We start from the raw sequence: 12,853 nt of genomic DNA on the forward strand, positions 1-12,853 counted from the left end.
TGGCATGTGCCCCACACAGAACACACCACATGCACTATATCAATGACTTCCAGATGATTCCTACTACGATTTCTCATCTATTACAAGCAGCCATTCCTGTGTGCACTATTTTGAACACGTTTGTACATGCAATTGGCTTACTCTGTACCACACACATAGACATGTACACATTCAAACAAAACAGGTCAACAGCTACAACCTTTCATCTTCCAGCTATTCCTAGTCTGCAACAGTAGGATGTCTGACTGCTAGGGCAAGACTATTTTAGGCTTCTCATCTTTAAGGAGATTGCCTACCACAGTGTTTCATCTGTGACACAGCAGGGAAAATGCAGGTAGGTAAAGAATGTTCACCAAACATTTCTAACTCGGTTGGATGCCATAGATTGTTGAGAATCATCATTATATTTTTTTAAAATGGTGAATAATATCAATTTTTCCAGCAGTCAGAAAAAGCAATCTGTTTTCCTTTAGATATGTACCCATGACAAGATTCTCTGTTGGACAGAAAAAATGAGTTGCCTGGACTTGCTACATAATCAGTGTGCTGAACTCCTCAGAAACTCAGACACTATTCAAAACCTTTTGTGAAAAAAACAAAACAAAAAACACACACACACAAAAAAAAAAAAAAACAACAAAAAAAAAACTTTCTAAATGTCAATTAAACAATGATGGATTTGTTATTGAATTAGCTAACCAGGACTTCTGCAGGGGTTGACTATTTCAAAATGTTTAGATAGGTTTGCAACCTATACAAAACACTGGGCCATCAAAAATACTGTGTTTAAATTCTGTATGTTTAAAAATATGTAGCCTTTTTTTTTTTTTTTTTTTTTTTCCAACACAATTAAACAGTGATTTGCACTTAGATCTTTATCTTGTTGTAGAAAGAGCTGAAGATTAAGTGATTTTCTAAAAGCTAGTGAGAAGTGTCTTGAGGAAGGAGGTCATTCTTTGAAAAAGGATCTCAGTGACCTGTGTAAATAAGAACACCACAAACACTTCCAAACAAGCAAAGGTCAGAAAGAGGTCACGGCTACAGCCCCTTTGGACTACTATTTTGCCTAAGGAGTATGCTTACCGTGTAAATCTCTCATCCTTCAGCTCCAGGTCTGCCACTGTAATCAACTGATCCAATTTGAATTTAGTGTCAATAATTTCAGCATCTCGTGGTGAGTATGTGCCTCCCTCTTTTTGCTTTTGCCGAATTCTAAAAATAGTGATAAAATATTAGTGGAAAAATAAATATGCAAACAATTTAAAGAAACACATAATCAATACAATAATTAGACAGGATGGAACTTAAAAATGGCTGCAAGAAGTCCTTCCTTAACCTTTATTCCGCTCTCACTTCCAACTTAGTCAAATCCAGCTGCTATTTTGTCTAAAACTCATGCAGAAAGAATCTAGCCTACTCATTCTTTTAGTTTTCCTACACACATTCTTCAGCAATGCCTGAATGATGCAGCTGAGGAAGAACAGAACTTGCGCTGGAATGAGCAAGCTAACATCATTTATGCATTACCTAGCCTGCTTCTTTATGTGGGCATTTGTTCACAGTTCAAATTAGAGGTTCATTTCTCTTTCACAGGTAAGACTTTAAAGTATTTAATTGTTAAATTTATCAGTAAGGCAGAAAATAGCATTTGGAATATTTACTTCATATCATTCTGTTTCCCTATAGAGCTGACAGTAAATAGGGTTAGCCATCATGCTAACTTTACCAGCTGACACTGAGCTGTACCTTCCACTCAAGCGAATGGAGAAGTGACTCTAAAATGGTAAGATAGATGTCTGCTCTGATTCACCCTCTGGAGAAGCTTGTTTTCCTTCTTCAATTACGGAGATTAGCCCTACAAGACTAAAGTTAGCCTCCCTAAGTTTCTACATGAAAAGATTAAAAAAAGAAAAAAAAAAAAAAAGAAAACAGTACATTTTGAAATGACAGGTTAGTTCCATTTATAGAATTATTTCAGCTCTTCATTAAAACATTCTTGAGTGTTTGCAAACACGGTATGAAAAGAACGTATAAATCTTACCTTGCAAAAGCATAGACTGCAGCCACCAGGAGAACAACTGAAAGTATGCACAAAGTAACTGCAAGAATAACTTCTACAGATCTTCCTGACAGTCCTTCACCTGCAACAGAAAGTGGAAAACTAATATTTAATAGATTCATTATCATTTCTACATTTCTAACAGGAAGGAATCAGGTAGAGATGAAAGACAGACGCTTCTATCTCAAAATAGCTGCATGTGTTTTTTATCAGTTGCAGAGGTGCTAAAAAACAAAACAAAAAAGAAAAACAGGAGCAATTTATTTAGAAGCTCCTAAGCATTTCTGATCTATGTAATACATATGCTAACAGTATATATCCACAGTTATTTGTGCAACCATCCAGTAGTGCTTTTCAGGTTTACCTGCTAAGCAGGTTATGGTAGATATACACTTCACTCACATCAGTTGGAGCATGTATAACACTAACCTTAGTTGAGCTCCTGCTTCAGCCTCAGTGCAGCCAAGAACAGACACACTGCTCTATCAGTTATGAATAACCAAGCGCCAAAAGCGGAAAAGAAAGAGCAATAATCTAAAGCTATGATGTTTGTAGCCATCACTTACAGACAGAAATAAAAGATACTTTTTGGAGATCCCCTCCTCATGTTATTGAAGGAATGCACCTAGTGACTGGATCTGAACAGTCTGGATTAATCTGCCTCATGGATGATTAACTCATGCTCTTTATTCATGTGGAAATTGGTGATACTGTTAGAACAGCCATTAGCGGGTCTGAAGGTATCTTAAAGAGCTTGATGATATTAAGTTAAAGGGGCTGGTATTCTTATCAGTCCCTGCAGGTGAGAATGAAGGTTCATTTAAAAACTGATAAACCTGTTTTTTAGTATTTTTGAAACCTCTTTTCCAGCTTCTTTGTTGCTAAGTCCTTTAATTTCCCATTCTTCTTGGTAATACTGTCCCTATCTCAGAAACCTTAGTCTCTTTTCTCCATAGGCACACAGAGAAAATAAGAATAACAAGGTATTACTACTGCTGATATTCTTTGCTTGTGCTGGTATACATCTCAGCGTTCTGATCCACAATAGGAAACCTAGCTTCTGTCCAGCTTTGAGGAAGGACAGAAAAATATACTGCCTTCCTGTATGAAACCGAGATTTCTCACTCATGGAACAACATCCTCCCAAGGACACAGTGAAGTCCTGATTTCACTTCTCTCAAAACACTTAGAGAGCATATTGCAGATGATTTGGACTTTATGTACACTATAGAGCTTGATTAAAATTCAATGATCTTGACTTAGCTGAATAAATTGTCTTAAAACAATAGGATACAATTTTGTAAGACCAAGTACATAGTTCTACATGTAGACAGGAATAATCAATTACAATAATACAACACAGTAAACAGTAGGTTAGGTAGCAATTTATCAGAAATTTGAGATTATTGTAGACCACAAGCAACATGAATATGCGATATCATGCCTGTATGAAATGACAGACATAGCCTTGTAGTACAGAGAATTAAGTGTAGTTTTCTAAACACCTGACATAATTCCTCCACTGAATTAGTAAAGCCTCAGGTGCAACACAGGACACTACAAGGTCAAAACAGTTTAGACCAGGCCCAGACAACACAGAAAAAAGTGAGTATATAAAAAAAAGTTGCAAGGGGAAAAGGAACGAATAAGTCCCTGATCTCTGTGATTGATCTATGCATAAGACAGCATCAACAACCACAACAAAATTTTGATTATTTCCAGTTTCAATGGATTTTTATTTCATATGGAAAAAGACCACACTTGTACAGGACTACTGAGTTGCCTGCAATGATTTGCTGAACTAGCTATTACAACTTATAGAAAGCTTATAATCTGTCTTGATGTACTACAGTTTTAAACAGTATTTGCCACCACATCTTAACTATCTCATGGAAAAATCCTGACCATTCCTTGTAGTGTGGACATTATTTTTGCAATCCTAGACATGAGTTATAAGGAAGAAACCCTAATTCTCCAGCTCAAGAGGAGAGTTGTGGTACTCGAAGTATGGCTGAGTGGGAAGGTGATACTAAAATGTATTCTTCGTTACCATTAAGAAATCATTATTGCAGCTGTGTATCACAATAGTTTCTGCTTCGTTGTTCCTCTAGTAAAATTGCTGTTGCTCAACAAGAGCATCAGAAATCTGTGACAGAGATCTCTCTTATAGATTTCCATATTTTTTCTTCTTCAAACCTATTTAACATACAGTGTTAAATTGCACAGATACAAGGTCAGTTCTCTGGTTTTCCAGATCAAAAGTATAAGTAGACTTAGAAACCAAAATAATCAAGGACGTTTTCTGAGCTGTAATGAATACCTATGACAAAATTCAAGTTATTGTTTTATCTCCTAAAACAAAAGTGTTGTGTTAGCAAAGCACAGATTTCAGTGATTATTACAAAAGATAATTATTGATTCAAAATGGAATTGCATTTCTGATTTCAGGCAGCATAAATTTCTTCTGAAAATGTAGTGTTGTTAAAAGTGAAATAGAAGTCATTGGTCACAGAGATATCCAACAGCTACTGATCATTTTAGCATGTTTTCTGAGTTATGCTTCTAGAGCAAGTCTGAAGTTCATATTACCAAAGCATGTTCTATAAAGAAACACTTAGGCAAGGTTCCTCAAATTATGAGTCTCAAGAGGAAATGTGTTTAAAAAATATAACTTTCTTTATTCAGTTAACATGCAGCAATTGCTGTGCTGGGGCTGACAACAGCAGTTCTGGTGCTGTACCAAGGCTACTTAACTGCAGTATCTGTCACACTTGTGATATATGAATTTGATGTTGATTTCACAACAGTTTTGTATGAAAGCACAGAAGGAACTCTTAATTACCTAGTCCACTTAAGTTTTGTAAGCAGTACTTGATGTTAAACATTAGCATAGAAGGCAATAGAATATGGATACTAGGAGCCATAGACATTTGAGGAATTTATCAGGGCTATTTTTTATCCCACTACATTTTATTCAGCATACAAACAGCTCTTGCTTTTTTATGATTTACACCACAGGAGACAATGTCACAAGTTTTCAGTAACAAAAAAGAATAGCATGAATTACCATATCTGCCTGCTACTACAACATAATTTCTCTATTTGTCTTGATGATTTCTTTAAGCATTTCAGAGTTTCCTGTTAGAAAGGTGCCCAGATATGTCCAGCTGACTGGATAAAGTCTGACCCATTTCCATCAGACTTTTTTTCTCTGATCAGACATAAAGTCTCTTCCTCACTGGTCAAGCTATTTGCTTCATTGGATTAGAAATTTTTAACTCAGAACCAATAAAAACTACTTTTGTCTTTCACTTTCTGAAACATTCAGGACTGGAGAAACAGTGCCAGATCCTTTCAGAATATTCAGGTAGTGAATTAGCATTTCGGGATCTTCAATATCAGATCATGTAACAAATTTCTAACATGGATTAGATGAATAAGGGAGCTCATATCACAGAAGACGAATGTCAAATGAAAAATATGTGCCCACTAAAATTCTTCTGGGTACTCATCCAGTTGTCTTGGGATCCCTTTTCAGAAAGTCAGGGCTAAAGCTTAGCTAAGTAAGTTTTGGCTTACCAATGTATAAAAAGAACCTAGAGATCTTATTGCGATCTCAGAAGAGAATCTTCATTCCCAACTTTGGTGGTATATCAACACCTCCATGGAAGAATTCATGCTGGATTTGAGACCCTGTAACAGCTGCCTTATTGGCCAGTGACATCAGAACCAGATGGTTTCTATTAGACAATATTAATTTATTAATACAGAGCTTTGTCTGTATATAAAAGCTGAAGGGCTACAGGGTCATGTCCTCAAATGACCTACCAGTTGAAGAAATGATCAGCAGCTGAGAGGTTTACTACACCATGCTCACTGGAATAGCTGTAATAGCAAGTCGAACAGAGAGGGACATTGAACAAACAGCATAACTTCTGACTATAGTCCACCTAATCAAGATAAGCAATCCTGGCAACATAGTATTGTCATTGATACAACTGAATCTCTGCTAATGAACTTTGACAATATTTCTTTTTCATTTAATGGTCCAGGCTGAGGCAAGACATCCTGAAAAGGACATAGGAAAGAATGGATGCATTTCCTCACCAGGCAACAACCATCCTGGTTAATCTAGGTCCAACAAAAATAGATACTATGTACTACAATGAAATCAGTCTACTAAAAAGGCACAATAAATTGCCTAAATTCTTTGGAAATAGAGAAATACTTTAATAATTAACACTGTCCTTACCTAAAGTTTTGACAGGATCAGAAAAGTCAGAATCTGTAAATTGTCCTTTAACATTAGTTGCTCTGAACTTAAATCTGTAAAATAAAACAAAGAAAACTAATTAACTTAAAGTTTACTAATTAACTTAAAGTTTATGTGTATTTCCTTAAAAATATTTAATTTAGAACTATTGAAGTTTTAGCATAATATAACCTGGTATCCTTATCCACCTGCAAAAGTAGCATTATGACAGACATCTAGGACTCAGTGTCAATATGTTAAATGTATAATGAAACTATATGAAGCAGGCTATATATCTTGAATTTGGGCTTAATTAATTTAGGAACTCAGTAAGCACTAAAAAATAAAAAATAATTGTCTCCCATACTTCCACTTCAGACAAAAACTTGAAATTAAAACACACAGTGATATTTCAAGCTCCAATTTTTCATTATTGAACTATTTGTTTTGTTTATTTATTTATGTATTTATACATGTTTGTGTAAGTATATATTTCACTTAAATGTTTCTCTTGGACGAACATACAGGCAAACATACTTACAGGTACTGTTTTCTTGGTTTCAGTGGGCCGTTACATATTTTATCTTGACTGCCTGGTATCATACATGTGGTATCAGCGCCTATGACATATATCTCTTCTTTGCCACTCAGATCTTCTTTTCCTTCTATACATGGTGGGTTTGGAAAGCCTTCATTTGTAAAATACGGTCTTGGTCTGTTGAAGTAGGCATCATACCACTTAGTAACATTCCCATCATGCTGAGCTATTGTCAAGAAAAGAAATAATCAGAAATAATTTACATTCTAATCAGATTGTAAATAAGTTAAATAAAAGATTATTTTTTAAGGACTTAGCATGCTATTAGTGCCATTTATACAACTAAGGCTGTAGCTCTCTTTTTAGGTCTCTAAAGACCCCACACCACCTGTATTTTGCTAAGAGTAAGTCAACTGAATCACAGATAGAAAACTTCAGTGTCAGTTTCACACATAAGATGTGCCTGTAGAAGACATCACTCGTACAAGCCATTTACTTTGAAACTGGGAATGTCTAGCAAAGACAGTAAGAATTGTTTACTCTAAATACAGTTTCATAAATGAAATAACTACTTTTGGTCAGTACTGAGCAACTCTGACAGGAGAAATATCTTCAAAATATCTCTTAACATGGTATTTAGTTCAGTTCAAGAGAAACTTCACAGAAATAGCTATGAAGTAAATGTCTCTAGGATTAGTGCTGAAATACATCATTCAGAAAAAGGTGAGAGACTGTACCACTTCATGTGAATACTTTACCTCCACGCTTTTAAAGATAGCAAACCAAGCAAAGTAAATACCTGGAATTTTTCCTTCTTAGGTAAAGTAAGCCTGACCGTATGATGTCCACTCATGAAACTCCCACACACATTGGTAGGCAATTACTCAAAAGAGTATCATGAGACTGGTCACATGCGTAAGTGTTCATCAGCCCATACAAGGGAATACGTATTCTAACCCCACAGTCTACAGAAGGGATTTATATAAATCCCTCTGCCCCCATTATGAAATGGAAATATCAACTGCACATGACTGCATTCTTTTACAGGCAACACTAATAGCAATAGAAAAAAAAAATTGAAAAAAAAAAGTATTATATTTATTCATCCTTCACAAAAGCTAAATGTGTTTATTTCTTCAAGAAGATGAAGAAAATATAAAGAAAATATAATGATAACAGTAGGGCTTCATTGGCAAGTGTTCTCAAAACCCAGGCTACAGGTATTGTGGAAGACTCTTTGCTGTTAGTACTGCTGTCACAGCTAAAGTAATTTTGTCAGCTGTTTTCTGACAAGTTTCTGACAACCCCCCTCCCCCCCCAAAAAAGCTGAAAATAAATCTGTAAAAAACAGAAAACAATTTTCAAGAGAATATATAAATTCTACCTCCAGCTTCCGCAACAAGAACCTGTATCTTCTTGATAGGTCCATGATCATCACTGTAATAGCAAATTGGCATTCTGATTGTAATTGTTGTGGCTGTGACAAGTAAGGCCCCATTGGTATCATAAACAGGTGCTGGTTTCTTTTTGGGCCGTGGTGGTTCTGTTTTTAAACAAAGATATACCACAGAGTTTTGTTTTACACTGCAAGTACTTTGTTCAGGCACATGGCTGTGTTATGGAAGACAAATCATCGCCATATTTTCAGGGACAATTTAATGTCCTAATTCATGCTCTAAGCCTCAAAAAACTGTATTCTCTTAAATGCCTCTGCATATCAGTTTTCCATTAAAAAAAAAATAAAAACATTGTCTTAGATTTTCAGAGGAATTTCAGCCAAAAACTGTATTTATATTCATGAATATGACACCGTATACCTAGCTATACCTCCATTATATTCTTCTAAGCTGTTTGCTGATGGTAACTAAAATATGCCTGCTTTGCTGTGCTGCACATGGTTTAGCAAATGATTAGTGACACATAGCAAAACTGAGCACTGCAATTCCAGGCTATCAGTTATGTGCTCCCATTCCTACTTCCTCTAAAAGTACACAACGGCACACAACTATGTAGTCACAGGTAGAAAAGCAATTTCTTCAGCATTTATAGAGATGTCAGAAAAAGTGCACTTTTTGAGATATACCTTTGATATCCATGGTTATTTTCAATTGAATTTTTGGTCCTGCACCAGCACCATTAATTGCATACACCTTAAAAAAAAAACACTTGTTAATGAGTATTTGTACTAGCTTCAAATCATCCAAATCTAGATATATCTGAAGCAACAATGAATGCTGAAACACTCCTTTTACGTCATTCACACTTTGATAGATTTTACCTCATATTTCTTTACAATCCTAAGTACAGTAATCCTTTATCACTTGTAATGTAGCTCTTACAAAAAGGAGAAAAAGAAACCTACTTGAACAGTTCTGTTGTCACCTCTCATGTATGATTCTCTGATTATATGAAAGGATTCTTTCACATAGAAAGGGACTCTGTCAGGGAGTACAGTGACAGGAAAAAGGGTAACAGTTTTAAGCTGAAAGAGGGTAGGTTTAGGTTAGATATTAGGAAGAAATTCTTTACTCAAAGGGTGGGGAGGCACTGGAACAGGTTTCCCAGAGAAACTGTGGATGCCCCATTCCTGGAAGTGTTCAAGGCCAGGTTAGATGGGGTTTTGAGCAACCTGGTCTGATGGGAAGTGTCCCTGCCCATGGCAGAATGTTTGGAAGCAGATGACCTTTAAGGTCCCTTGCAACCCAAACCATTCTGTGATTATATAACTACAAGCATATTCTTCTAGTAAGCTCCCCTTGCAGAACTGGACCTTTCATCTGAACCAAATTTGCAATGCAAGTGCTGGAATTAAGAGAGAAATTTAGTCTTGTGCCCGTGACAATGCTTCACAGGCTGCTTCAGTAGGACATGAACTTGTGCACAGCTACCACTAGTGATGTTTTGGGCTGCCATTCATTCCTCCTCATTGTTCCCCCCTTTCCTCAGACTTCACATTCTTCACAACCCAGCTAACATTCTCTGTATGACAGTTTTGATTTGGCTTAGTTTTGTGTTCCATATCCAGGCTAATCTCTCAATCACACCAAAGAAAAAGTATTAATTCTTACGCTGACATTATAGGTATGTCCTCCTTTCAGTCCTTCTATCATCGCAGTGACCGACTGATCTGTTTTATCAATGACACTAAGGTTGTGGATCTGGATAGCAGCAGGGTCATCTTCATTGTACACCATAGCTTGATACACCTGAATATTCCCATTTGGTTCAGATGGCGGCACAAATGTCACTTGGAACTTTGTTACCTCATCAGGTATCTTCTGAAATGTTATGTTGTTAGGTGAGTCTTCAGGCACTGAAACAGACATTTAGTGATCCACTTAAATCAGTTCACTACTATGACTATTAGAGTAAAACCTGAAAAATTACAAATTATACTGTCACATTATCTATATTTCATTTGTATTTTCTGCTTTTACCAAAAAATCTCAATTTTATTACTTACGTAAATATTTACAAAGACAAATGAAAGTTAAATTTAAGTATTATTCTTGATGATAGCATTTAATGCTATAAATATTAAAAATAATTGTTAGATAACCCTCATTAGTTTCTACTCAGAAAAGTTTCTTCTGATTTTCTACTCAGAGAGCCTAAAGGCACCACTGTACCTTGAAATATATCCTGAGGTAAACAAATCCTCTCATGGGTTGACATGCAAGAAGCAAGTGTTAGTCTTGAGTATCCTTTCTTGAAAGCCTTCCCTCAACAGTGAGCTCCCTCCCAACATATAAACAAACCACCATGCTTATCACAGCTAACTCTAAGAAAAAAGTTTTCCACTAGCTGATGCCCAGACATATGCAGGAAATTACAATGGGTCAAACAAGTGTTTCTGCTTCTGTCCAAAATTGTATCAGAAGCCAACAACCACACAAACACAACATGAACTTTTGCCAAAGACAGTTATTTGTCAAACTTTTATTCCAGTAGTTTATTGTCAAGACAGCAGAGGTATAAATCATTTTCCCAATGTCTCTGTCTGAAAGAAAAAGGCTGTAACATTCTTTCTAGGCAGCTGAATATTTACTGCTCTACCTGAGCAGACAAATATGTAGCATGACCTCTAAACAGTGAAATGAAGTAACTGAGAGTAAAAACATTCCCTCAGACAAGGATTTAGATGCAGTTGTCAATACTCCTTTTTTTTTTTTTTAATTTTTATTTTTTTTATTTTTTTTTATTATTTTTACCCTAGCCAATGTATAATAACTCAGATTTCTCTGGAGGAGTAAAGTCTATGTAAATTAGTCCTATCTTCCTCAGATACTCAACTGTGTGCTAGACTATGCAAACCAGATGAGATGAGATGGAAAAAACAACTGTTCTTCATTGTGGTTACCCAACCTTCTAGTGTATCACACTTTCACATGAAGGAAAAGGCTACCAAAAAAGGTGGCTCACAAACCAAAAAAGATAGCTCACAAGACAGACTCAGATACCAAAAAATTTAATCTTCATTCATTTTTCCACAATAAAAATCCCTGGGGATATAAACAGGTCATGAAAACCTTAGAATTTGTCATATTAAAGGCATTATATATATATTTACATATATGCACACACTTATCCTATCACTAGGGACATTAGATTTTCATACATGGAAGGAAAGATAAATGATAAATACAATCACTATGTAGTATATGCTAATCTGAAATTAATTTGAATATATAGATAAACTGGTTGACTTGGGGCTAACCTCACTATAGATAAGGAAATTGTACTTTAGATGGAGTTGATAATTAGTTTGAATGAAACAAAACTTCAATGTTTTTTTCAGATTTTTTTTTTAAATATCCTTAGTGAACCACTCAAAACTTGCAGAAGTAACAGATGGAGCACAACCAGGAACTATGTATATTAAGATAGAACTATATCTTTCCCATGTACATGTTTATATTTTCCTAAGCAAATGTTGTCTACTTTACTGTAAAGCCTCTTGGTGTCATGACTCCTCATATAGTTCCTCACATTCAGTGCTCAATTATATTTCTCTGAAAAACTTAATAGCATCAGCAGGTTTTTCACCTTAATATCTACCTCCTTCTCCAGATTGTTTTGAAAACGTACAGCTGACTTTAGCACAGCACTTCTGGGCTACCAACCTCCTTCCACTAATAATACACAAATTATGTCCTAAGGTCAGTACAGGTGCCATTTATAAGCAATGTGATCCAAATCACTTAAAGGTAAATCTTATTATTTATTATCACCATAGTTTTCTTGCTGATTGGCACCTTCTAAACATTAAAGAAAAAAATATTGTGAGAACAAATCTGCATTAAAAGCGCACCATTTCTTCAAAACTGTCATTTATCAGATGAAAGAAAAACAGCAAACTTTGATCCAGATGAAGTGGAGAAAAATACAAACCTGCTTCAAAAGTGGATACAATTACTGGAGAACTAGCCTTGCCTTCAATGGCTGCAGCATTAACGTCACCCGTAAAGGCAATGATTACTACAGAATATCTTGTAAATGCCTTCAAATCAGAAATTTCTAGGATTTTACCCTCATCATTTGTCTTCAGAAACTGGGCTTTATAATTGTCATTATCTACCTGCAAAATAATAATTAAAAAAATATAATAAAATATTTACAAGATTTCAAACAGCCAACAGCAGGGTATTACTATTTGAACACCATATTTAACTTGTATCTCACTCCTTTCCTAACCGCTGCACAGCTAGAAAGCTGCACAAGGGGGTATACACCCACCCCACTCATGTTGGTTCTTAAACACTTTGTGTAATATGGATGTAATGGGTTGGAAGGAAATTGGTGCCCTTTTCCACGGAGCAAACATAGACCAATTGGCAGACAGTGGGTCAAGAGAGCAGTACTAATCTGAAATGGGAAACAAACTAGGCAGAGATCCAGAAGATGATCAGCTATATAGTTTTAAATGATTTGGAATACAAAAACAAAAAGAAAATTGGGTAGCAATGTATGATGTTGATAGCACCACAGAGAAAGCAATTCTTCT

At 35.6% G+C, this 12,853-nt stretch overlaps 1 protein-coding gene across 1 annotated transcript in view; it reads right to left on the reverse strand.

The window, feature by feature from the left end:
• Positions 1-12,853, reverse strand: part of PTPRQ (protein tyrosine phosphatase receptor type Q) — a gene marked incomplete at both ends in the record, with an annotated part of 132,760 nt that overhangs the window by 25,473 nt on the left and 94,434 nt on the right. The window contains 8 exons of the mRNA XM_084305484.1: positions 1,084-1,212; positions 2,042-2,141; positions 6,312-6,385; positions 6,853-7,075; positions 8,234-8,392; positions 8,933-8,999; positions 9,918-10,162; positions 12,241-12,427. Coding sequence (XP_084161610.1) covers positions 1,084-1,212; positions 2,042-2,141; positions 6,312-6,385; positions 6,853-7,075; positions 8,234-8,392; positions 8,933-8,999; positions 9,918-10,162; positions 12,241-12,427 — 1,184 coding nt within the window. The remainder of the gene's footprint in view (positions 1-1,083; positions 1,213-2,041; positions 2,142-6,311; positions 6,386-6,852; positions 7,076-8,233; positions 8,393-8,932; positions 9,000-9,917; positions 10,163-12,240; positions 12,428-12,853) is intronic.

The sequence above is a fragment of the Netta rufina genome (assembly GCF_964035555.1).
Source record: "Netta rufina genome assembly, chromosome: 1".
Lineage (NCBI taxonomy): Eukaryota > Metazoa > Chordata > Aves > Anseriformes > Anatidae > Netta > Netta rufina.